The 27,783-nt window shown below is 38.5% G+C and overlaps 1 protein-coding gene and 1 long non-coding RNA gene across 13 annotated transcripts in view; one reads left to right on the top strand and one right to left on the bottom strand.

The window, feature by feature from the left end:
• Positions 1-27,783, bottom strand: part of jakmip3 (Janus kinase and microtubule interacting protein 3) — a 68,232-nt gene that overhangs the window by 34,872 nt on the left and 5,577 nt on the right. For 11 of the 12 annotated variants that reach the window (XM_083556477.1, XM_083556478.1, XM_083556473.1 and 8 more), the window contains 3 exons: positions 14,910-15,148; positions 4,410-4,652; positions 2,006-2,248 (listed from right to left, as the gene is read on the bottom strand). In XM_083556477.1, coding sequence (XP_083412603.1) covers positions 2,006-2,248; positions 4,410-4,652; positions 14,910-15,044 — 621 coding nt within the window. In that variant the 5' untranslated portion in view covers positions 15,045-15,148. Of the gene's footprint in view, positions 1-2,005; positions 2,249-4,409; positions 4,653-8,459; positions 8,560-14,909; positions 15,149-27,783 lie in introns of those variants that run through there. The other variant, XM_083556483.1, reaches the window with a different exon arrangement.
• Positions 11,610-27,783, top strand: part of LOC310734561 — a 134,606-nt gene continuing 118,432 nt past the window's right edge. Inside the window, exon 1 of the long non-coding RNA XR_014536084.1 lies at positions 11,610-11,719. This is a non-coding gene — a long non-coding RNA (uncharacterized lncRNA). The remainder of the gene's footprint in view (positions 11,720-27,783) is intronic.

The raw sequence follows: 27,783 nt of genomic DNA, 5'->3' as shown, positions 1-27,783 counted from the left end.
CATTAATATAAAATAATTTATTTTTACAGCCCTATAGTGTTGTGATACATTGAATAATGGCTGTACTGCTGTACTGTACTGCTAATGTAATTATAAAGACATCCCTATGCTCATATCAGACTCTAATGTACACAATATACACTATACTGACAAAATGATGTGACACCTGATTTTTCCAGCCATAAGTGGTTCTTTCCCAAATTGTTACCCAAAATCAGAGTCACACAATTGTATATGATGCCTATGGGTATGGTAACATAGATGTTTTCCCTCAACTTGAACTAGGAGACACAAAAATGTTCCAGCATGACAATGCCTCTGTGCAAAAAAAAGCTCCAGTATTATATAGCTTATATGGGTTGAAGTAAAAGATCTTAAGTGGCCTGCTATAGATCTCTGACTGCAACCCTATTGAACTCCTGCTCATTGTTCATCAGTTCCTGACTTTATGCCCTTGTGGCTAAATAAGCTCCACAAGCCTATTCCAGAATCTAGTGGAACATCTTCCTAGAAAAGCTATAATAAGCAAACTATTAAAATGTCCTAAATGTGCAATGGGATTTTCAAAGAGCACAGAGATCTTATAGCCAGGTCAATCTTTTGTCCATATAGTGTGTGCACACCTGATTGTCACTTATATACTTAGTATTAAATAGTACAGTATACTGTAATGATTTATAATCCCAGAAAAAGATTCTCTTTGCAGTCTTGTTCCTCTCAAAGTTTTGGTTTCTTCTCCCTCATTGATGATAATCATTCAAGACAGATCAGAGAAGAAGAATAAAAGAAATAGAATCAGTAAGCAGTTCACTGCCTCATAACGTTAAAGAGCGTTCAGACATCCCACACAAAAATATAAAGCTCAAAACCTGTTCTTGCAGAGCCAACATTTTGTTTCACCTTTCAAACCACACAACTGTGGTTAGAACTCAGATGTAGAAAACAACATGTCCTGTTTAGACCAGGTTCTATTGCGCATTATGTGCTTACATTTAGTCTACCGTAATTTCCGGACTATAAAGCGCACCCATATATAAGCCGCACCCACTACACTGAAACTAATGAACTTTACACAGGCTTTGATGAAAGACAGTGTCTGTAACACGGTATAACAGGTGAAATATGTTGTGGCTCCTTTAAGAGCAGAGCGCCATTTTGGGAACAGCCTGCCGCCACATTTTTCCGCTATTACTGCATGTGTGCAAGACCAAGGAATATGTCCTTATTATTTTCTGATGGTCATTTCTAAGTTTCTGTGACTAACCCGTAACGATGTTGCCAAGAAAAATAAAAAAGCATGAGTTTTGGAAACCTGTCTGTGCTTATATGATTTCTGTTGCAACTGGAGTTAGTGAGTGAGCGGCAGGTCAAACGTCAGAGGAACCTCATCCATATTTATGATGTCTTGCGGCCCGATTCAGTGGGAGCGCGTCTGATTTAATATATAATATTAAATAATAATAATAATAATATATAAAAATCTATAAATTAGCCGCTTCATTGTTTAAGCCACGGGGTTCAAAGCGTGGGAAAAAGGTAGCGGCTTATAGTCCGGAAAATACGGTTAATATAAACCACAAGGTCTTACACTACAACCTGTCTCTATATACTAATCACTTTATTGTTAATGACAGCCAATGTCAGGTGATGTTCTGGCTTTCTAGGTGCTAGGCAAAGTCTTTTCTATGCAAAAAAAGAAATTTAATGGATCATGGGTGTATTTACATGTTATAAAAAGTTTTGTAGACACCTGAAACCACTAGGTGAAAAAAGAGCCTTAGAGAATACAATTATAAAATCTATTAAGAAAAATACACTGGAAATAAGGAGTGCACTCAGAAAACTAGTTTAGCTTGACTTACTATACACACGACTTTCTCAAAGAAACCAAAGACACACGTAGAGATTTGATCAAATTCAGACTAACACTGAGTTTAAGTGTGTAAATGTGATGTTGGTCTTGTATATCAGATTGTATAGAGAATAGAGTAATAGCAGCACGCACCAGTCTGCGGATTTCCCTTTCACACTCCTTCTTGATGCGGTTGATCTCCTCTTGGTGGAGGTGGTACACGCTGCGGATCTCGGCGGCTTTGATCTTGTCGGCCTGCAGTGCTACATTTAGTGCCTCCTCCATCTGACGCTTCAACCCTTTCAGCTCGGAGATCTCCTGCTGCAGACGTGAGCGCTCAGCCTCAAAGCCTCGACGTGCCTCTTCCCGAACCTCCACCATCAGAGCCGATTTTACCTGCACATACCAAATACTAATTAGTAATTTTTCCCTTTTTCGCTTCTATTTACATTGAGGTACTGTTATGTGATTGTATATTGTGGCATTATCCATGAAATCATTTCTTATGAAATCATTAAAATGTGCTTTATATTTCCAGGAAATGTTTACTTTTTGATTATGGGCTTAGCCTGAAATGTGCAATTTGTTGTCTAAGTCATTGTGTATAGTATAAAAAAAGATTTCTACCATGGAAAATTTTGTTTAAAAAGTTTTGTTTATTCTTATTACTAACCAAATAATTATACAAATAATTAATTTAATATTGTTTTACAAACAAGATTTTAGATGGTGAGAGGATGCCTGAGGAATGGAGAAGGAGTGTGCTGGTACCAGTTTTTAGGAATAAGATGAGATGTGCAGACCTGCAGTAACTACAGGGGAATAAAGTTGATCAGTCACACCATGAAGTTATAGGACAGAGTAGTGGAAGCCAGGCTGAGGGAAGAGGTGACCATCTGTGAACAACAGTATGGTTTCATGCCGAAGAAGAGCACCACAGATAAATTATTTGCTTTGAGAATGTTGACTGAGAAGTTTAGAGACGGTCAGGAGGAGTTGTATTGTGTTTGTGGATTTGAGGAAAGAGTATGACAGGGTGCCGAGAAAGGAGTTGTAGTATTGTATGAGGAGGTCAGGTGTGTCAGAGAAGTATGTGAGGGTGGTGCAGGACATGTATGAGGACAGTGTGACAGCAGTGAAGACAGACTGGTTCAAGGTGGAGCTTGGACTGCATCAAGGATCGGCCTCTGAGCCCTTTTCTGTTTGCAGTGGTAATGGACAGGTTGACAGACGAGGTCAGTAAGGAGTTTCTGTGGACTATGATGTTTGCAGATAATATTGTGATTTGTGGTGAGAGTAGGGAGCCTGGAGAGTTGGAGGTATGTGCTGGAAAGAAGGGGACTCAGTAGGAGTAAGACAGAGTACATGTGTGTGAATGAAAGGGAGGGCAGTGGAGTGGTGCGGTTGCAGGGAGAAGAGGTGGAGGAGTTCAGGTACCTGGGGTCAACAGTGCAAAGTAATGGAAAGTGTGTTATAGAAGTGAAGAAAAGAGTGCAGGCAGGGTGGAGTGGGTGGAGAAGAGTGGCAGGAGTGATTTGTGATAGAAGGGTATCTGTGTGAGTGAAAGGGAAAGTTTATAGGACTGTGGTGAGACCTGCGATGTTGTAGGGTTTAGAGACAGTGGTGTTGACTAAAAGGCAGGAGGTGGAGCTGGAGGTAGCAGAGCTGAAGATGCTGAGGTTTTCGTTGGAAGTGACGAGGATGGACAGGATTAGAAATGAGTTTATTACAACGCATGTAGGACGTTTTGGGGACAAAGTTAAAGAGGCCTGATTGAGATGGTTTGGACATGTGCAGACGAGGGACATGGGGTACATCAGTAGAAGAATGCTGAGGATGGAGCCACCAGGAAGGAGGAAAAGAGGAAGACCAAGGAAAAGGTTTATGGATGTGGTGAGGTAGGACATGCAGGTAGTTGGTGTGAAAGAGGCAGATGTAGAGGACTGGGGGGTATGAAGATGAATGATCCGCTGTGGCGACCCCTAATGGGAGCAGCCGAAATAAGAAGAAGAAGTTTAAAAAATCCAATGAAAAATAGTCAATGAAAATTATATTCCTATTAATGATTAATAAGTAATATTAACTCATTATTTAAACTCACTTTAATAATTATCTTATGCAGCTTAATGTCTAAAAAAAAAAGGAAAATTTAAAAGGCCTTTAATTAATTTAGGCTCATGGAATAGATTGCAACCTAGCGAACCAGTGTTGATTTTTTGATAGAAATTGCAAAGCACTTGTGTACGTTGCAAGGGAGCACAAACTTTTGGATTAAACTGGAATCAGAGCATAAACCTCTCCAAACTTCAGCACTGTTCAGTTCCCCTTTGCATTAAGCATCATTTAATTTTTAAAATAAGATATAAAGTAAAAAATATATAACTTTTGTACCTATAAGTTTTTTGTTAATAAATATATATTTAAATGTATATATTCAAGTTTATCCATATCAATATATGTATATATGTCATTTCACATCTAGCTTCCTATTTAAGTGAGTATATAAACAATACATGGTGCATTGTAGGTCTGTAAACTTTTCCTCTAAGATCTCTACCTTGTCTGTAGAACCATCTCGGAGCGCATTCACAAGGGCCTGAAGTCTCTGAATCTCTCCATCCTTGATTTTAATGACCCGTAGCAGCTCAGACTCGTGCTGGCGCAGCAGTGTTTCCCGAACAGAGTGCAGTTCGCGCAGCTTCTCCTCATGTAATTTGGCCCGCAACTCGCTCACCGCTGCTGCAGACTTATGCTGCTCATGACGCACCTCCTGCATCTTTTCCCTCTCCAGCTTACTCACCTGTGAAAGAGGATTAAACATCAGGGTTAAAATCAGTAATATTTGTCATAAATGATACATACGGTATAAATTAAATAGATTACATAAAATAAATGATTGAAATCAAAATCAGTTAATTGGGACTTTTTTCAAAATAATTGTGTGTTTAGTGCACTAGAGCATACATACACGCACACACACACACACACACACACACACACACACACACACACACACACACTCAAACACACAAACACACACACAAACACACACACAGATATATTAGTACACCATTAGTATACCATTGTGTATTGTTATTGTAAGTGCAGATCACTTTAGCTATATGTTTTATTACACAAAACAAAGACCATGCAAGAAAACTAAATAACATGAAACGAAGTCATAAACATAACCTGGGCCTGAACCTGGGCCTGTGCTAAACCAACAAGAACAATGAAAGACCAATGTGAGACAAAAAGTGCAGCTAAAGATAAACTGTATATACAGAAAATGTGCTATTTTAAAGACTGTGTGATTGAGGTATAGGTGATCATACCTATAATCCTGCTAATTGTTTAATCAAAATGAACCTGGATGATCTTAGCTGATAATGTTCCTAAGATGTTATAAAAGCTCTGCATTTGAAGCCACAAATGAGAATCCTTAACTATGAATGGTAGGTAACAAAAAAAAAAAAAAAACAGCCCAAAAAAATAAAAATCTCTCATCTATACCCCCCGTGTGATGTGTGACAAAGGCCTATGAGTCATTCAGCACCTTTTTGTCCACATGGGACACAAATTGCACAAAGTCTGCAGAGTCTGTGTGTAGGTATTTTTAGAGCAGCTATAGAGAGTAATTGGGGTCTGCACGATATGTAGCAGAGTAAGCAAATGGAGCGCTCTAGTGAGAAAGGAAACCCGAAGCTGAGCTAAAATATATGCCTTTAGAGAGGACCAAGTCATCGATCAGATTAATTCTTCTTCTTCTTTCAGCTGCTCCCATTAGGGGATCGCCACAGTGGATCATCCGTCTCCATACTACCCTGTCCTCTATATCTGCCTCTTTCAAACCAACTACCTGCATGTCTTCCTTCACCACATTAATAAACCTTCTCTTTGGGCTTCCACTTTTCCTCCTTCCTGGTGGCTCCATCCTCAGCATTCTTCTACCCCATGTCCTTCCTCTGCACATGTTAAAACCATCTCAATCACGCCTCCCTCACCGTGTCTCCAAAACGCCCTACATACGCTGTCCCTCTAATAAAGCTCCCCCTCCAGTCTTTTACTCAATACCACTGCCTCTAAACCATACAACATCGCAGGTCTCACCACAGTCCTATACACTTTCCCCTTCAACTAAATTGAACCAGTCTGTCATTCCTAATGCAAACTTTACTGCTGTCACACTGTCCTCATACATGTCCTGCACCACCCTCACATACTTTTATGACACACCAGACTTCCCCATACAATACCACAACTCCTCTCTCGGCACCCTGTCATACGCTTTCTCTAAATCCACAAACACACAATACAACTCCTCCTGACCTTCTCTATACTTCTCAATCATTATTCTCATAGCAAATAATGCATCTGTGGTGCTCTTCCTCGGCATAAAACCATACTGGTGCTCACAGATGGTCATCTCTTCTCTCAGCCTGGCTTCCACTATTCTTTTTTCATAACTTCATGGTGTGACTGATCAATTTTATTCCCCTGTAGTTACTGCAGGTCTGCACATCTCCCTTATTCTTAAAAACCAATACCAGCACACTTCTCCATTCCTCAGGCATTTTCTTACCTTCCAAAATCTTGTTGAGCAATCTTGTTAAAAACTCCACTCCCATCTCTTCTTAACATCTCAAGCTTCTACCGGTATGTCATCTGGTCCTACTGACTTTCCACTCTTCATCCTCTTAATAGCTGTTCTCACTTCCTCCTTAATGTTATCCACTTCCTGTTTCACCATCTCCACATCAACCCTTCTCTCTCTCTCTCTCTCTCCTTTTCCTCAATAATTAGCTGCTCAAAATACTCCCTCCATCTCCTCAACACACTCTCCTCACTAATCAACATATTGCCATCTCCATCCTTTATTGTTCTAACTTGCAGCAAATCCTTCCCAGCTCAGTCCCTCTGCCTGGCCAATCGGTACAAATCCTTTTCTCCTTCCTTAGTGTCCAACTTCTCATACAGCTTCTCATATGCCTTTTCCTTAACTTTTGCCACATCCCTCTTTCACATTTTCTTTTATTCCTGCTTACTTTTCTCATCTCTCTGCCGATCCCAAATCTGTTTCACCCTCCATCAGATTAATTAAAGAAAAAAAAAATATTGAAAGTCATGGGAAGACAATAAACATGCTGTAGAGAAGTTTAAAAATGTAACGTGTACAGTGAATGATTACTTAGCCATAGTGCAAGCTTAATAAAAGTATATAAGGGAAAAATAAAGAAAAACAATGAAAGAAGCAAAAAAACAACAACAACAACAACAAAAACTAAACAATAACACAAGTCTGGTTGCAGGATTCCATGTTTTGGTTCTATTGAACCCTCATGAAATTTGCATTTCTAATATAAAACCTGCACATAAACAGTTTTTTTTTTGTTTGGCCAAAGCTGCATACTACTCTTGAATAGTAACAGTGTAAAATGTAATGGAAAAGTGTGTTGTGGTTTTATTTCGACCATAAGTTTAACAAATTCAAGTAAAAACCCATGTTCATAGCTCAAAAAAGATCAGGCCATTCTTTTGATCTTAATTTTGTCTTTGTTGGTTTTAATGTATAATTTATGCAAAATAGTTGTATGTTTAAATTGACCTCACTAATCAATAAAACAATATCACAATGTTAAAAAGAGAACTTCTTTCTATTATGTTTTTTACATGTTTGTTTTACAAATACAAGGTAGTTTTAAAAAGTTTTGAGACGGATGTTGCTAACTGGTGCTACTCTGACCATGTGCATTACTCGGTCTGCGATTTTATCAGCATGATATAAAACAGCATGATATGAAATATAAAATTCTGCATGAAACTGGGCAAATCTGCCACAGAGACATTTAATATGAACTACGTTTGACAAGCAATGCTGTAATGAGTCGTTTGAAATCAGGAAGACCTTCAACACTTCAGAAATCAGGAAGACCTTCAACAAGCTCAACCCCCGAAAATGTTGAAACCATTCAGCAACATGTTCATAATGATCGTCAGAGACCAATCCACATGATCTCACTTCCACACCAACCTTGATCATTAGATTTGGCTCCTGCAGACTTCCCTCTCTTCATGAAGATGAAGATCCAGCACAAAGGTAGTGATATTGACACCATTGCGGAGATGCAGCACGAATCGCACAGTGTGCTTTACAAGCTTAGAAAAGAAGACGTGGCAGGAAAGCTGGGAGCGCTGTTTTGTTGTGAAGGGGGACCATTTCAAAAGTGATAGTGTGTAAACTTGAATGAATAAAGTACTTTCTTGTACACAGAGCAAGTCTCGAACGTCTCAAAACCACTGTGTATAAAGTATTTATTATGAATGATGATGATGATTATTTTTGTTAGTAGTAGTATTAATGTTCAATTTATGAAAAATATGCACAAAGGTTGATGTGAAGGATACATTACTAGTGTTAAAAACAATGTTTACTGTTATATTTTTGTAAGTGTAATGTCAGTGAGACACAAATGGCACCCTAATCAGGGAATCCCCCATGTTTGAAAAAGAGTGGTCAAATAGCTGGTATCTGGCTAGTGACATACATAAACAGTGTAATAACTATAAAAAAAATAAATTAACAATAAAAAAATTAACAAACTCTTACCAGATTTTACAAGATGTTTAAAAAATGTCCTGTAAGTGCCAAAACTACTGTAGATTCCAAGTGCACTATGGAATCAACTTTTATTACTGATGAAACATTGCCTCCACACCGCAAGCTATGACTGGAGCCATGCTGAGGGTGACATGCGCCTCGTTTATCACTACCATACATGTTGAGCATTGTTTATTCAGGCCTGAAACAGAAGAGGCATCTCCACCATCTCCCGCTCCTGTCAGTGTGAACACAATAGCTCTGCTCAGCCTGACTGTCTGGTTTGACAGCAGCAAATCTGTAAAACTGTGAGCTTTGTGCTTTCATTACTATGCAGTCAGACTGCTTTTCTGCTGCAGCTCATTACTTTACACTGCCATAGGTAGGTGTACTGTACTTAGTGCCACAAGATTCAAGCTAAAATCTTGATTCGAGCTAAAGTAATTGCTGCAAAAAGTAATTATTTATCATGAAATGCACTGTAGGATTCTTAATTACAATATTACAGCAGATTTCCAGCCAAATATTTTTTATAAACATAAAGCAAATAACAGCATCTGTCCACAGAAAATTTCCAAAGAAGAGTTTTTCACATATACATTACAGCAAAGTGAAATTCCTAATTCACGTATCCCTGTTTGTTTGGAAGCACAAATTCAGCCAAAATACAGCAACCCTGGAGCAGAAAACATCAAGGACCTTACTCAAGGGCATAACCATTGCAGCTTGGCGATGCTGGGACTTGAACCCCACCTCCTGATCAGTACTCTAGAGCCATAAGCACTGAGCTACCACTTCCCCAAAGCATGTTTTTAACAGGGGGTTATTCAGAAACTTACGAAACCTTGGGAAATAAAAGTATATTGATAAATAGATTTATTAATTTTTTATTACAGTCATACAAGCAACAGAATCATCTTGAAACTGTTAAATTTCTATGTAATTCTGTACAAACCAAGAGCAACACTGGATTGGGATTTTGTATTAGAAAGCAATCATTTCAAATGATTACCTTCATTGAATTTATTGGCATGAGTACTGAGGCCTGACGCACACAAAAGCATTTGTTCCCCACTCAGTTTAGTTTTTATTTAACTTTTGGTTTCACTTCTACAATATAAAATAAAATTCATTTTTAATAAAGAGTTTTGACATTGTGATTTTTTTTTATCATATAGTTGTATATATAGATTTTTGATATTATCTTCTCATTGCAGAAATAGCAGAAAAGAGCTCTGAAGGGTTTGACTATTTGTCTCCCTGTGGGATCCTTTAAAGATTCTGTAAAGAACTCTAATGTGTTTCTCTATTTAAGAGGGCATTCCTGACCTGCAGGAAGCTCAAAGCCCTTAATTATCCAAAGCCCTCACAAATAACCCTCAAGGACCATTTTTTTCAAGTAAACATCCAAAATACAACATGCTCCCAACAAACATTGAAGGATCACTTTCCTCAAACATAGAAATTAGAAACATATTCAAACCTAAAGATATGTCTGATATTGCAAAATTACAATGCCACCTATACTGACTCAAGCTGAATCATAACCCACTGAGCCACCCCATGCATTAGACTTCAACCCACACACAGCAACATTTACAGTGTAAATTGCTAAATGATTTGCTGATAAGTTCCTGGATGTCAATCATTTGGCTCATTTCCACTTTTTTCACAATGGTCATGGCCTGAAACGCTTTAATTACAGCCAGATAAGCCGCACCTGAAGACAATATTCCACATAATCTACCTTTCTCTTCAAAGCATTAGATTCACTAAGTTGCATAATGCTGGTCTAGGACAGTGAGGAAAAGCTTTAGGTCTAAATATGCTACCCCTACGGTGTAGCTATATTTAGACCTAAATATAGCTACCCCTACGGTGTAGCTATATTTAGGTCTAAATATAGCTACACCGTAGGGGTAGCGAGGAGATTTTATGAGGAACAAGCGAGGGAACTTCGCTATGGCTTATTAGAAGGCGCAATAGAATGAATATAGATAAGACAGAAGTGTACAATGTACAATGCATGTACATATACAGCGGTCTATACAATATTATATACGATTATAATGTGGCAACACAAATATGCAATAGTTTATGTAAAGATTTCTGAATCACGTGTGAAATCCGGCCAGTAGGAAAGTCATGACACCGGCGGGCGACGTCACACAAACCAGGAAGCTACAAAATGGCAGAGCAATGGTAACGACATTAGCTTCTGATTGTTCAGGTAAGCGCTTTGTTTGTGAATCTGTGCAGCCATGAGCTTTAAATGCAAGCAGAATTCCAACTGTGTGTTCCTTCTTGCCCCGATTAATTCGGGGGGATACACACACAGCCGATGTGTTGTTTGCTTAGCTTAGGAGCATGCTTAGTCGGTTCGCGAGAGAGTCAACTGTTAGCATTTTTAGCCATGTGGCTATGCGCTCCCATAGAACGCTTTTTGAGGAGAGCACTCTCCCTCGTGGCTCAGGTCCCACTCTCGCAATTGCTGGGAAGCAATGCATTCCCAGCAAGCTGGATGAGCGTTTTCTGCGTCCTACACACTGAGGTTTCTAGGTCCTGGGAGACCCCATATGCGGCACCATTTGCCCCGCATTCGCTATATGCGAATATAGTAGGGTTCAGACGCTCTGGAAAGGGTCAGAAGCTAGCCTTGAGAGGCTGATTCCCCTGAGAGATTTCCTGGTAGATTGGGAAGATCTGCCAGACGTATCTCAGTGGGTCCTGTGTATAATAGAGAGGGGTTACTCGATTCAATTTGGGTCCTATCCTCCCCGGTTCAATGGGTTGTGTCCCACCCCGGTGGGACCCAAGCAGGCTCTGGTCCTGGAGCAAGAAGTATGCACCCTTCTAAGGAAAGTGGCCATTGATTTGGTTCCTCCATTAGTCAAAGTCAGACTAATACAGCCAGTACTTTGTTGTTACGAAGAAGTGTTCGGGGCTCAGACACACTCTCCCAGTTTAAGTGCAGATTAAAAACATATCTTTTTAGCAAAGCCTACACATAACATACGTCTCACATCATAACCTTGTGCTCCAGAACATCTGATCACATGTACATTATCAATTTGTGCTGTTAATATCATGAACAGCAGCTACGCTAATTTCTCTCCACTGCTTCTCTTTCTCTCCCCATCCCGAGACGTACCAGTGCCAATTGGATCCCACTACATGAGTGGTTTTGACATTGGACCTCCTGGAGTGTTAAAGGCTCTGGCATGGAGAAGCTGATGCTGGATCTGTGATGATCACAAATGTTGAGCTCAGTAGCTTCTAGTTTTATAACCATAAAGACTGTATAAGACTGTAGAAAGATCATTATTTATAATCTTATACTCCAGTGCTCATGTTAGTTCTCACTCTCCAGTGTTCTGTATTGTTGACAGATTTATGATCAAACTCTTGATGTCACCCAAATAAGGATGGGTTCCCCTTTTGAGTCTGGTTCCTCTCAAGGTTTCTTCCGCATTACATCTAAGGGAGTTTTTCCTTGCCACAGTCGCCACGGAGATCCACAGGGATAAATGCACACCGTTCACCTTGACTGTTGATTTCTGTAAAGCTGCTTTGAGACAATGTCTGTTGTGAAAAAGCACTATAAAAATAAACTTGACTTGACTTGACTTGACGTCAAGGACGGCAGATTGCAGCCGATCCTAGATCTAAGCTCCTTGAACCGCTCACTCTTGAGGCTCAGGTTCAGGATGCTCACCCTCAAAGGTTGTGTCTCAGATCAAGTCCAAGGACTGTTTTTTCACAATAGATCTAAGGAATGCCTATTTCAACATAGCCATCCTTCCTGTTTACAGGAGGTTCCTGAGGTTTGCTTTCGGGGACAAAGCTTGCCAATACCGGGTCCTCCCCTTCAACCTAGCACTCTCATGCCGCACCTTCACAAAGTGCATGAATGCGGCTTTAGCCCCGCTACGGCTTCAGGGCATCTGCATTCTGAACTATATCAACGACAGGTTGATATTAGCTCGATCAGAGCTTTAAGCGGTCCGGCATTGAGATGTCGTTCTCGCCTGCATGAAGGAGCAGGGGTTAAGACTGAACGCAGGGAAGAGTGTGCTTTCCCTATTACAGAAAACCACCTCTTGGGCGTAGTGTGGAACTCGACTGTGTTTCGGGCACAATTGTCTCCCACCTGGATCGCAGCCAGCTGTGAGGATGGCTGCGATCCGGGCGGGAGACAATTGTACCCGAAACACACTCACTGTGAAGCAGTTCTTGCAGAGATATTAAAGAGCCCAGGCAGATCTGTTTGCCACTCGGGAGACTTTGCACTGTCCCCTCTGGTTCTCTCTCTCTTACCCAGCCCCACTGGGGCTGGACGCAATGGTGCAGATGTGGCCAAAGCTACGTCTGTATGTCTTCCCCCTATCACGCTGCTCCCCGGAGTTCTGGAAAGAATCCTCCAGGAAGGAGTACATCTCCTCCTGGTGGCACCTCGTTGGCCGGGCAGACTGTGTTCCATGGACCTGCTGTCACTCCTCGAGGGACCTCCTTGAGAAATTCTTCGGAATGTTATGGAAGCTAGTTTCTAGCAGCTGGTCTCTCTACTGAGGTAGTTGGGATTTGGCCGTTGTGTTGGCAGCTCTATCTGAGCCCCCCTTCGAGTCCTTGGTCAAGGTGCCCCTTAGGTACCTGTCGGTGAGAACCGCCTTTCTTTTGGCTATATCCTTCCTTAAGAGGGTCAGGGACCAACAGGATTTGTTTGTGGCCCCGTTATTCCTAGAGTTTACCTCTTTCATGGCCAGTGCCTTTCTCTACCCTAAACCTGGGTATGTGCCTAAGTTGCCAATGGTTCCCTCGCGACCTGTTGTACTGCAGGCATTCTGCCCTCCTCTTTTCCTAGCCCAGACCAGGAGAAGCAAAATCGACTGTGTCCAGTGCGAGCACTGGATACATATCTCCACAGGACGAGTCCGTGGAGAAAGTCAGAGTGGCTGGTTGTCTGCTATGGCCTGAATAGTAGAGGTTTTCCTGGCAATAAGCAGACTTTTAGCAGATGTATAATGTATAATGCGTCTCGTTCCCTCAGGGAACTAGGGTTACATACGTAACCTAGAGACGTTCCTCAGGAATATCAGATTTCTATACATACGTACATAGACACACCACACACATGCACACACCATGCATATGTGCACAACACACATGTGCACACATAGCAGAATATAGATGTATGCGTGACAGCAGATAAGGTGAAATGAAGGCTCCATATACATTTTTAATGCCCTACATATCTCTCTCTCTCTCTCTCTCTCTCTCTCTCTCTCTCTCTCTCTCTCTATCTATATATATATATATATATATATATATATATATATATATATATATATATATATATATATATATATATATATATATAAAACACGGATTATTATGACAATACTGTGGCTTTTCCAGTAATAAAAACAGTATAATGATATCGGAAAACACTTACAAAAAAGTACACTGACACCATGATGGAGCTTCTACAATAATTTAAATAATGTAGCTTTAAACACAATACACAGATTAATGCATGGCTGTAGCCTAACCAATATTACTCCCTGTCAACATGTGCATGATTTACATGCATACCATTTACAGTTTTGCAATATTGATCATTTCAAAATTTCAGTGAATGCAAATGAGTTGACCGTGAATCAGTTGCTCACAGCTGTTTACCCCGACATCTAATATTTCAGACCTGTATTTCAAATATCACAGCTCCCAAGAACGAGTGATTTATTAAACATTGATGTCTAATCCTTTTTTAACGTTTCTTTTGAGTTCAATTTTGTGGCTTGATAAATTTTATGATCTTCATTAAGCAGTAAACCTGAGAAGGGTTACACGGGGCACCCTGAAAACACGGGGTAGGACATACCTGATGGGACACCAGTCTATTGCAGGACACCATGCACACTCATTTACACTTTGGGGCAAATCTAGCAAAGCAAGTCCACCTACTGGAATGCTTTTGGAAGGAGTGGGAGAGACAAAATAACACTGATGAGAATTACACCAATGCACACTCAATGCACACTCAAGCACATAATCAAAATATATTTGAACTGTTAGGCAGCAATGCTACTCATTGCATGATATAAATGTATTTTAGTACATATGACTGCAATATTGTAAAATATTTTGCTGGTTCTATCTCTTTGGTCAATTAAATAAATAATAGAGCTGTTCAGTACATTGAACAGATTAAAGATCTGATAAGCATAACTATAAGGGAGAAAGACTATCAGAGACCATCAGACTCCAAAACTATATGAAAACTATACACAACTAAAATCAGTCCTTAAGCAGTCCTAGTAGTAAGCTGAACAAAATAATAAAATGTGTGTATTCAGCATTTAGAGATCAGTAACTTGGTAAATAATTGTTGTTATAAACAAGGGCCCCTTAAAATCCATGCTGAAAATAAAAGAACATTTAATCACTGTTTCTGCTCACCTTGTTCTTCTCTTGCTGCAGTTCGATTTGGATGTCTGTAAGTTTTGCCCTCAGTTCCTCATTGGCTGCCTGAAGAGCAGCCATGGCATCCGCCCGCTCCCCCTTTCCCCGCCCACTGGGTGCTTTCTTGGCCATGGTGGGTGGCTCTCTGCCGGCCGCACACTTCTCAGGGATGACCTGAGGTTGTGAAGGATCCCGGTTTGAATTTGGTCAGTGTTTAGCTACATCTTCCCACCCACCTGCAGATTGCAAAAAAGACATATCACACACTCAACATAGAAGACAAGCTGAAAGAGTTTTAGCGTGTATCTCTTTATAAAATAATTTACACCTAGAGAAATTAGATCATGCAGACCTTGCGTGTACGTTGGTCTTTTAATGTCACTTTTTAATGTCAACTTTAGAGAATCACAAATTTTCCACTTCAGTTTCTATGATGTAATCTCTTTACTTTTCCCAATTTTTTAATTCCCTTCTGAAAGAAAGGCTCAGGATGGTAAGAGAGGGTTTAGGATGGTAAGAGAGGCTCAGGATGCTGACAGAGGCATTTGCAGAATAGTTTTGGAAACAGACCATTGAAATTTTAAATCTCACTATTCGATTCAAATGGTTTGGCAGAACAGGATTGAATCATTATTTACTTGGCTGCTAAACCGCACTACACACATCCTGCTTTTTTTAATACATGGCTTTCAGTCATGCATTAATATTCGCTAAGGGGCTAAAGGTGAGCTTAGAACTGAAGCTTACACTGGGATTTCTCTCCCACACACTAGCAACTGTATGGAGTTTAATAAACAAAGCTCATAAAAAAACAGCACTGATGTTGTTTTTAAATACACATTTTAACACGCTTTTCAGGGTAATGCTTTTTCAGTAATTCTTAATGACCTTAGACAGAAAAGCAATCAGGCCTGGGGAAAAACCTGAAACAAAAAATACTGACAGTGTAATATGAGGACAATGTGCTTGACCAAAAACTGGTCCTGGTGTGAGCTCTAAGTTATAATATAACCATTGACCACCATGCCACAGAGTATTGTTAGAGATTTAAATAGACAGTTTTTGCATTTCATTGTGACACTTCTGCAACACAATGATGAAAATGAAAAGCAATACAGCTGGAAATTATATTCATTCTGCCAAAATATTTTACAGATTGTGTTTCATTGAAAAAGATCAAACAACATGATTGCAATGCGATGGTTTGGCTTTTTCAGCATCCTTGTTTTGTAAACTAAAAAATCAATAACCTCTATGTATTCTGGTTTTACCCTCAGGTGTGATTGATTTTCAATCTGACACATCTTCTCTATACAAAACACACCGCAATGCTGTGCAAACGATATTTGCACGGGAAAAACACAGTACAGTCTGCAATAGATAGGCCTCTGATCACACAACCTAGACATAATTGAGCTGCTTTACACACTTTAATAGAAGAGGCATTAGGCATTAGAAACATGGTCAAAATCACAAATATTTTTTACCTGAAATGGGGTAAAGAAAATATAATTTTAATATAACTATTTCAAAATTAGAAAAAAATTCCACTGTGATCTCCATCATCGCATCACTTTAAAAAGGTCTGAATAAACCCTTATTACTTATTACAGAAACTAATAAAGTATTTTTATATATTTATATTGTAAAATCATTTATTCAAACATAAAAAACAGAAACCAAAAGTAATTTGATATTAATATAGAAAAAGGTCTATATGCACCTTCAATCTAAAACATTTACTAACATTTCACATTAGCACATGCCCACACATTAGCACTTTTGAACTTGCCATATATCACTGAGAAATACTGCACACGAGAAACTAATAAAAGGCTTCAGATTTCATGGCATGATTATTTTCTTGATGTATGCAGTAATAAAACACTTTAAGGGCAGTGGTCACAATAAAAATTTATAAGCATTAGCTTCTAGAAAAAAAACTAAAATCTCGTCACTAATTTCCTACTTGTTTACCAAGAGCCTGATTACAAGTAAATCTAATAAAAGTAAATGTGACTTTATAGCAATTTCAATCCAGTCTGTGTTATAAGGGGTTTTCACTGTGAATATCCAACACTGTAAAATTGGCAATGCTTCGCTTTACTGGAAGGTTGAGACATATGCTCTCTCTGTGGTTGGCAAGGATATGGAAGATATGTCCTATTTACAGAGCTGTAGTTCTCGCCAGTTCGATAATCACATTGTAGCTGTCCAGCAAATTTTTTTTAATAATGTAGTTCAGTACCTGAATAAACATTTTTTCTTTGGAAACTGAGCAGGCAAAATGTGTAATAAAGGATAAAAGTGTGTGTCAGTATGTGTTCAGGAGGAGGTGTTTTATACATATATATATTCTAGATGCTTTTATCATCACAACTGAACAAAATATCTGTGTATTTTTTGTAAAAAAAAATGGTCAAAACAATGTTGTATTAAATGTTATATAGATTTTTCTAGGCAGAGTTGTTCACTTGCCATCTGCAAAATTCAATACAAATGTTGATTTACACAAATTGCTTGACCTTTGTTTATTTATATATATATTGTCTGATTATTCGATTATCAAAATAATCGTTAATTGCAGCCTTAGATCAAACAAAAATAAATAAATAAATAAATCACTTTTTTAAACATTATTAGGACACACGCTGTCCATTATCGCAGACAGTTAAACAGGTAAATATGAAATGTACACTATACAGCCAAATATTTGACCTATGCAGCACCATAAGCATTAACACGGAGTATTCGCTCTGGAAGTCTCCTCTTAGTAACCCTTAGTTAATGTTTCCCATGTTCCTTGGTGAAAGAGGAACTAATTGTCTATAACAAGGTCTGTAAGCTGTACATCAATGCTACAACCTTAGACTAGATAAAATGTTCACTATATGTCCTTGTTGAACGTCACACTTCAGATTTAGATCCATTTGCTGTTAGAGTGATCTTCACAACTTCAGGGGAAATTGTAAATCAAGGCATACAACGCTATCCTATAGAATTTTGTGACTCCAATTATGTGCCACATACTTTTGGCCAAATATTGTAAGAACAATGAAAGTAAAATGTCAGAAATGATTAGAGGTGAAATCGTTTCCCACCACTGCAAAAGCTAAATATGTAGCTCATTCTAAAAAGAAACCAATCTTCACCTTGTCTGTAACAGTGCAGGATTTGAGTTGTATGCGTTTATATACATGTCCGTGGATATTTTTTAAAGCTAAATACTGTCGTTACTAGTGGCAGGTTATGAATTTCCAACCTACGCCTTCAGTGGTGTCAATTCACCTGTTAATACCATCATTATGGCGCCACTGTTATAGAAACCAACAATGTTATACAACTACGCAGTATACCGAAGTACTGCATCACACACAGGTACCTCATACAGTGAGAATGAATGGCATTAATAAAGCAATAAACCCAATGAACACAATTCACTACAAGACAGCTGCACCACTGTACACCAATTACATTATCTCTAGCTAAAGCATCAATAATAACCTTATAAAATGACCCTGGTTTTTCCATGCATTTTTGTGCATTTCTTTCCAAATATTGTGTTTTTTCTGGGGATTCAAAAGTAAGGCAAATTGTGTGTGTTTTGTGCAAATTGTACAGAAAAGAAAGTGCAAAATTATAAATGATTCTTGATTTTTTTTTTAGGTTCAGCATTTCTGCAGGAATCCTGAGTATGAGCAATTCTATGGTCTAGCAGTATGTGTTTAAATGAAATGTATTGTTTAGGACTGTACACTGTGAAAGATAGTTAATAATTACTATGCATCAGTGTTGCACTTTTATTCAGAGCTCATCTGAACTTATTTCACAATGTCTAGCTTTCTGTGAAAAGTCAGTGTTGAAAATGGCCTTTGTGGAATAAACAAACAGCTATATGACGCCTACATGAATATATTTGAGCTTGTGCAATTTGCTTTGACTATGTGCACTATGTGCGCTCTCTGAACATCTAATCAAAGGAGGTGAAAATGCTAAAATGATTGTATGCCTTACAGATGGCCCCGTGGTCACCAACTCGCTGTCTGCTAAACCAACAGCTTGAATGTACTTTAAACTACATTACAGTGCAAATGGTACAGCTGAAATATGATTAGATATAAACTACACACACAAACACACACACACACACACACACACACACACACACACACACACATACATATATATATATATATATATATATATATATATATATATATATATATATATATATATATATATATATATATATAGAAACTAAGTCAGTGATTCTGAGCCCTGCAGAAAAGGCCTTGTTGGCCCCTGATAATTACTGTAAATAGTGCTATATTAGTAAGTTCAAACAATATCTAATTCTTTTTTGTCCCTCTAATGGTTTTCACACTGCTGGCACTAACAAACCACAAACATTAAAACAAAATCCAAATACGCATCTAAAATGAACCCAAGTGCTCTATTATGAAACAGCAATCCTTATTCATTGCATTCAGAAAGCAAAGCTCAGCTCAACTCTGCTTTTTTTTTTACAAATTCATGTATAAAGAATGTAGGAATATTTTTTTAAGGGTTCAAAAAGCCATGCTCAGCGCTACTGTAACTGGCATGCTTTCAAAATGCAAGCAGGAAATCTTCTACATTACAATTATCTCACTTGTTGGCAAGTGGATGTTGACACGTGCTTAATATCTATTATATAATAAATGCATGTGTATGCCAGCATGTGTTTTATGTTTAAGCAGCATTTTTATGCACTGTGCAAACTCATTGCAGTAAATATATTCTGTTGGCCTGATCAGTCTTCCACAAGGCCTTCTTTGGGTTCAGCATTTCTACAGAAATTCCTAATGAATTCTACGGTCTAGCAGTAGGTGTTTAAAGGAAATGTATTGTTTAGGACTGTACACTGTGAACAATAGTTAATAATTAATATGCACCAGTGCTGCTCTTTAAATTCAGATCTTACTCATTGCGGGAATTGCATTGGAAATGCACCATATGATCTAAAACTAATAATAAACATCTGAGTGAAAGCATTTAACAAACACAAAGTTGATGGTATGAAAAGGTTTTCTGTAGTTTATGTAACATTTAACAGAAAACAAATAACAGAAAGTCTTTATGTAGCATTTATAGAAGGAGTCTCAAGAGTCTGCACTGTGTAACAGTCAGTAGGTTTCCCAACATTTAAGAGACTTTAGGTTCTCAGATACAAGTAATGCAGTGGTGTCCTACCTGAATCAATCGACAAAATCATACAGAAACAGTATAACAGAGCACTGCATTACAGACAGGTATCTCGTGCAGAAAGAATTACCAAAGCAAGAAAATCAATGAGCACAATTCAACAAGTTTCCTTTTGAAAACTCGTTTTCTGCAGGCACAGCTGCACCGCTTACATACAGTGGGTACGGAAAGTATTCAGACCCCCTTAAATTTTTCACTCTTTGTTATATTGCAGCCATTTGCTAAAATCATTTAAGTTCATTCTTCTTCCTCATGAATGTACACACAGCTCCCCATATTGACAGAAAAACACAGAATTGTTGACATTGTTGCAGATTTATTAAAAAAGAAAAACTGGTCACATGGTCCTAAGTATTCAGACCCTTTGCTGTGACACTCATATATTTAACTCAGGTGCTTTCCATTTCCTCTGATCATCCTTGAGATGGTTCTACACCTTCATTTGAGTCCAGCTGTGTTTGATTATACTGATTGGACTTGATTAGGAAAGCCACACACCTGTCTATATAAGACCTTCCAGATCACAATGCATGTCAGAGCAAATGAGAATCATGAGGTCAAAGGAACTGCCTGAAGAGCTCAGAGACAGAAATGTGGCAAGGCACAGATCTGGCCAAGGTTACAAAAAGATTTCTGCTGCACTTAAGGTTCCTAAGAGCACAGTGGCCTCCATAATCCTCAAATGGAAGACGTTTGGGACGACCAGAACCCTTCCTAGAGCTGGCCGTCCGGCCAAACTGAGCTATCGGGGTAGAAGAGCCTTGGTGAGAGAGGTAAAGAGGAACCCAAAAATCACTGTGTTTGCTAAAAAACACCTGAAGGACTCCAAGATGGTGAGAAATAAGATTCTCTGGTCTGATGAGACCAAAATAGAACTTTTTGGCCTTAATTCTAAGCGGTATGTGTGGAGAAAACCAGGCACTGCTCATCACCTGTCCAATACAGTCCCAACAGTGAAGCATGGTGGTGGCAGCATCATGCTGTGGGGGTGTTTTTCAGCTGCAGGGACAGGACGACTGGTTGCAATCGAGGTAAAGATGAATGCGGCCAAGTACAGGGATATCCTGGACAAAAACCTTCTCCAGAGTGCTCTGGACCTCAGACTGGGCCGAAGGTTTACCTTCCAACAAGACAATGACCCTAAGCACACAGCTAAAATAACGAAGGAGTGGCTTCACAACAACTCCGTGACTGTTCTTGAATGGCCCAGCCAGAGCCCTGACTTAAACCCAATTGAGCATCTCTGGAGAGACCTAAAAATGGCTGTCCACCAACGTTTACCATCCAACCTGACAGAACTGGAGAGGATCTGCAAGGAGGAATGGCAGAGGATCCTCAAATCCAGGTGTGAAAGACTTGTTGCATCTTTTCCGTACATTACTGTTTTTTCTGTGTATTTTGTGCAAATCTGACAAGAAGGAAAACATAAAAGTATAAAATGCTCATTAAAAAGCTTAACAACTGTTTTGGACTGTTTTGACTGACATTACTTAATGATTTTTTTTTTTTAAGTCTATCTTGTAAATGTCTCTGTAAGCATATCTGTCACCAAATAAATTTCTTCCCCTTTGTCAGCCATTGTGAAATGATAAAACGGCTATTAAATAACCACAAATAAAGATGAGTTTGGGCAGTTTTCTACAGATGAGGTTTGTGAGTTGACTAGTGTGCTCTCCAATCAAATGTTGTGAAAATGCACACACTATTGGATGTCTTCTAGGCCTCAGTGTCACAAACTCACAATCTTATTGGGTAAAAGCAATCAAGCAGCATGAACTGAATGCTGCAATAGCCTGCAGCTGCTGACTGTGAAGGCTCAAGGCAGATAGATACCTTTGACCCCAGCAAAACACTAGCAGCAGTTAAAAAGCATGATGTGTCATTCACAAATAAATTGCCAAAAATGTGAAACATTGATTAAATCACTGCTGTGAGTGTAATAACACTTGTTGGATCATGCTGTTACACTTTGGGGTGGCATTGCTTTGTAAAAGTATACAATCATCAACGGGTCATTAACATCTGGCTATGTACCAACTACCTTCAACCAAGCAAGAGTCATTCCCATCTTGAAGAAACCTGCTCTGGATCCATCAGACATCAACAACTACAGACCGGTATCACTTCTCTCCTTTCTTTCTAAATCTCTGAAACACACTGTTTTAAACCAACTGTCTGTCTATCTCTCACAGAACAACCTCCATGATCCTAACCAGTCTGGGTTTAAAGCGGCCCTTTTGGCTGTTTCTGAGAAACTGCATGCTGCTCGGTCAGCCAAGCTGTCATCTGTACTTATCTTCCTGGACCTTTCAGCAGCATCAAACTAAAACTGATCATCCCAGGCGATTCATCTCCAGGTCAAGATCTCCAAATAACACTTCATGACTTTCTGCTCTCCCCTTTAGCCACTGCTCGTAACCTTGGGGTAACTATGGACAATGAACTGTCCTTCTTCTCACATGTTGCTGATGTGTCTCATTCTTGTAGAATTCTTTTTTACAACATCCGAAGGATTTGACTATTTCTGTCCTCACAGGCTGCCCAGGTGCTTGTTCAGTCTCTTGTGATTTTAAGACTGGACTACTGCAACTCTCTGCTGGTAGGTCTCCCCCTGAACGCTATCTGTCCACTGCAAATGATCCAAAACTGCACAGCTTGTGTTTAATCAGCCCAAGTTCTTCCACACCAACCCACTGCTGCGCTCCCTTTACTGGCTTCCAGTAGCTGCACGTATCAGATTCAAAACACTGATGCTTGCCTACAAGGCCAATGGAAAAATGGACCAGCACCATCTTACCTCAGTGACCTCATCACATCTCCCACTGCACCACGCTGTCTGAGATCCTTCAGCACTGCTCGACTGGTACCACCTTCTCTCAGAATTAGAGGTAAGTACACTTCAAGGCTCTTCTCTGTTCTGGCACCAAGGTGGTGGAATGAACTTCCCCTAGATGTCCGTACATCGGAGTCCCTGATTATCTTCAAGCAACGACCGAAGACCTACCTCTTCCTGAAACACTTAAATTAGCACTTTTCAAGTTTGTGGAATTCTAGGGTTATATTTATATTAAGTTTGTAATCTGGTGTACCAGTGTAGATTTATTCATTACTAGAGATTTAAAGCACTTTTGTACGTCGCTCTGGATAAGGGCGTCTGCTAAATGCCGCAAATGTTAATGTAAATGTAAAAGTGCTGCAACTTTTTATAGTCTAACACAGGGCAGTCCTCAAGATAGAAGACTTTGTGTTTTGCAGTTTCTCAGTAGCATGCAAGCTACTCATTAAAATAAGAGAGACAAAATATAATTGTCTCATTACAATAAGAGAGACAAAATATAAAGTGGTAAAGAAACAACAATTTAAAGCTGCTATGACAGTACATGATGAAAGGAGATTGTTTTTTGGACATATCTTGGTATACAATCTAACACTGCAGGACATGCTGTTATAAAAAGTGTGGTTTCACTGGTGTCTTTAGCAATAACAGCATATTCATGTTGTATTTCATATATATATATATATATATATATATATATATATATATATATATATATATATATATATATATATATATATATATAGTGAAAAGGTGTATCCCATATAGACACTGCACTAAAAGCACATCACATCATTTATTATTATTTATTATTATTATTATTTTTATTATTATTATTATTATTAAAAAGAAAAATAATTATTTGTGGAGAATAACAGGGAAAATGTTGTGCATTTCTTGAATCCAGAAGAAAAAAAAAAACAGTCCACAATACTTAGTAAATCATATTTTGGTTAGAAGAAAGATAATCCGTCTAACAGCTCAGTGGGGGAAAGTCATAATAAGCAACACGGCTCAAATCTCCTTGAAGCCCATACATGTGACGCCTTTTCTTTCAACCCAGAAACCGTGACAGCAAATAGGGACTGCTTTCGAAAACAAAATCATGACTTACTTTTTAACACGTTGTAGCACCTACTGTACAAAGCCCTCGGCTTCTCATTATTGGTCATAATGCTTATGCTTATTACTTACTCCCAACTGAAAGCATATCGACTATTGCTTAATTATGGAAAATTGTTCCCATTACTGAAATTGTGATTATGGAAATCAATTCACCATGTCAACAACAAGTAATGTACTAAAGGCCATTTTTTTCCCAGTCACATTAACCCTGGTAATGGATTAAACACAGCCACAGGGGGGTTGCTATTGAATTCATTCTCTACTTTGAATTGAGAATGCTGTTTGTGTCTAAAATATCAATTCCTCTGCATTACCTCTTTAGGAATCCTGAACAAGAAAGCACTTCCACATTTTCTAAAAAGCAAATGTCATACATTTTATATTATTTAGAGTGTGTAATATGATGCAATATATTTTTCGTATATATTTTACATTTATTGTCTTGCTTTTTGCATCATATTTTCTATTGAATCAAAACCTTTGTCGTAGACAGAATTGATTTTATAATTACAGTTTCTTAGTCACTCAGGAGTGAAAATGTGTGAATCTGTGTGTGTTTCCGTGTGCTCTTCAGTCTCATCTACATGTGATATTTCCCTAAGCAGTAGTGATGAGCGAATCTTAGAAACCACAGCTATGTAACTCGAGTCACACACATATCTGGGCAATTTGGCTGATCTGAGACTGCTTTAGAGAATGATGTTGTAGCTCTTATGTGTGTAGCTTAATGTGAATAACAAGTAAAGAAAAAAAAACAACTAGAAGAAAGAAAGAAAGAAAGAAAGAAAGAAAGAAAGAAAGAAAGAAAGAAAGAAAGAAAGAAAGAAAGAAAGAAAGAAAGAAAAAAAGTTGTCTATAATAGAAATGGAGAATAACAATCATATAGTTCAAATAAAATAAAACAATTATATTTTTTTCCTGTTTTTCAGTTCAACATCCAAGTTCTGTATTAGTTGTTTCCTGCTTTAGCAGCTAAACTGATGAAGTAACATTAAAGAGACGCCTGAAAGCTTCAGAACATTGTCTCGCAAATACCCATTTTGTGCCATTGATTCATTGATTCATTCATTTATTTCCAGTAACCATTTTACCCTAGTCAGAGTAATGGTGGACCTTAAATCTGTAGAAAACCCTGGAATGCTGCATGTGAAGTACAGTACAGTCCTGTTCATTATTCCACTCCATCGTACCATAACATGCACACACACCGGCAGAACTTTCATGCTTTCATACTGACATACATTCATTCACCCCTTTCGGAAATTTTAGTAGTGAATACTCCTATTGGAATAGTTTTGTCAGAAGGAACTGTAGTTTCTTTTTCTTTATCAAGTGCATGAATGTATAAGATCAAGCCAAGTGATGTGTGAAATAGTTTGCACAATCCTACACCATCTCCACTGCAGTTCTACTAAAACACCCTCTAACTTTAGCTCAGACATCAAACAGGTTTGGGCTGAAAACAATATATGGCAAATGAAAAAAAAAAAAAAAGATTACTTTTTAAGCGATGTAAAATAGGAAAAAAGTGCACTACACAAAGCATGTGTGCATGCACATCAGGGAATTGTTTTAAAATTCATTCCCCATAAGCGTGAACAACAGTATAAATTTACGGCTAACAGCCCAATCTTTTGCAGCTAAATGTTTGCATTTTTCCACCTTTTTTTCATCCGCATTCATGAGCTCTTATATTCCAGCTGCATATCATTCCTGACACTTCACTATGCGTCTCTAGCAAAACTGGTCTAATTGCGGCCTTGTGCAGTCTTAGAAAACAGGAAGTAAATTTGAAATCTTTATATTTTTGGTTAAGACGACAGTGTAGGTAATTAAAAATGTATAAATACTTTGAAAAAGCACAGTTAAATGCTGGATAAAAACTGTGTGAAAGGAAACAACATTTAAATGCTGCTTATTAATGCTTATTATCAATCAGATCTCAGGTTATTGATGAAAATACTCCCCTTACATGACTTATTGTGCCTTTTTATATACTTTAGGGCAGTGGTCCCTAAAGTAGGGGGTAGGGTAGTAGGGGGTGGGGTTTTGGGCTGGGGTACCGATTGACCCACGTACCCACGCTGGTCCACGGCCCGGGGGTTGGAGACCACTGCCTTAGGGTATGTAAAAGACAATATTAGTGTAGGACTAACAGCATGGCAAAGCTGTGACACATACACGCTTTGTGTCAGAGTCTTAAATATAAAATGGCTTTTCAGCTTCATCTCTATCTAACACATCTGTCATGCAGTGGCAGGCCATCAGGGTTAGCAAAGCCTTCTCTGCAGGCCTAAACACAGAATCATTGAATTGTGTTTTGATAGATTTTTGTCCATTAATATGTATTAAATTATTCCCAGTAGTCTATTCTCTCCATTTTATAATTTTTCTTTCAGTCGTGCTGCCTCTAGTAGAGTCTATTTATATTAGAGTATCTATCCAATCATATTTCAGCTATCACTTGTTGCCAGGGTCAAAGGAATCTGCCGTGAGGCCTTCCGATTTAACCGTGCAGGGTCCTGCAGCTTACAGTATATGTTACTTGAAGGGTGATGCTTTAACTAATCAGATTTTGAGTTGACAACACCGGGGTCCTCTAGCAGGCATACAATAATGTAATAATTTTCACCTTCTTTTTTTGGATGGTCAAAGAGTGCACTGGTCAGTGCACTCTCTGACACTCACTGTGTCACTCACTGACACATCTGTAGCAAACTTCACAAGCTTAAATATATTCATGGGGATATAATATCTGTTTTGTTTTCATTCCACAATATCTGACAGAGGAGAACAAACTAATTTGGTCAACAAATCCCTTTATAAGGTCATTTAAAAAAAAAAAAAAGCTGAACACTGAGGAAAGCTCGGCAAAAACAGTTCAAAACAGTTGTTAAGCTTTTTCATGAACAAATTATACTTTCGCATTTTCTTTCCCGTAGCATTTGCACATAAACACACAATTTGCCTTAAATTCAAATCTTCTGGAAAAACATAATGCACGGAAAAAATGCACAAAAACACCTGGGGCCATTTTTTTGAGGGTAATATTGCTGCTTCTGTTAGAGATGACATGCAGTGTACTATGGTGATGTATTGCACATACTGTATACATTTTATCTATATTGTTTTTTTTAACATTGGTATGACAAACTTCCTTAAAGCCCAAGAAAGAAATGTTGAGACTAACCAGGGTCAAAAAGTAACCCATCCTTTTTTTGTCAGACTTTACATATAGATATTACAGCGGACGTCAAAGATTTGGATACACTTAGTCTTTAGATTGAGACACGTGCATGTTCCTTTTGTTTCAGTTCAACAAAATTAGGTAAAAGGTAAAAAACACAAGATTCCAAAGAGCCCAAATTTCGGATTTTCTTGCTTTAATAAAACTTGTGTAAGACAGGGAACAGAAGAGAAGATGCTAGCAGACTGTTCACAGCAACAGTCAAACATGGAGGATCAAACATGGAAGCTTAATGGTTTGGGGTTGTTTAGGAGCAGGGAAGTATGGATACTTCTTTCAGGTGAAAGGAAAACTAAACCAACAAGGCTGCCATGCCGTACTTTATGCTGTTATTTTAAACAATGTTTACCACACAACAAGACAATAAACTGAAGCATATGTCCAAGCTCTGTAAGTGTTATTTAGCGAGCAAACAGCTG

The sequence above is a fragment of the Silurus aristotelis genome (genome assembly GCF_946808225.1).
Source record: "Silurus aristotelis genome assembly, chromosome: 12".
Lineage (NCBI taxonomy): Eukaryota > Metazoa > Chordata > Actinopteri > Siluriformes > Siluridae > Silurus > Silurus aristotelis.
This window is presented reverse-complemented; position numbering and strand designations above follow the sequence as displayed.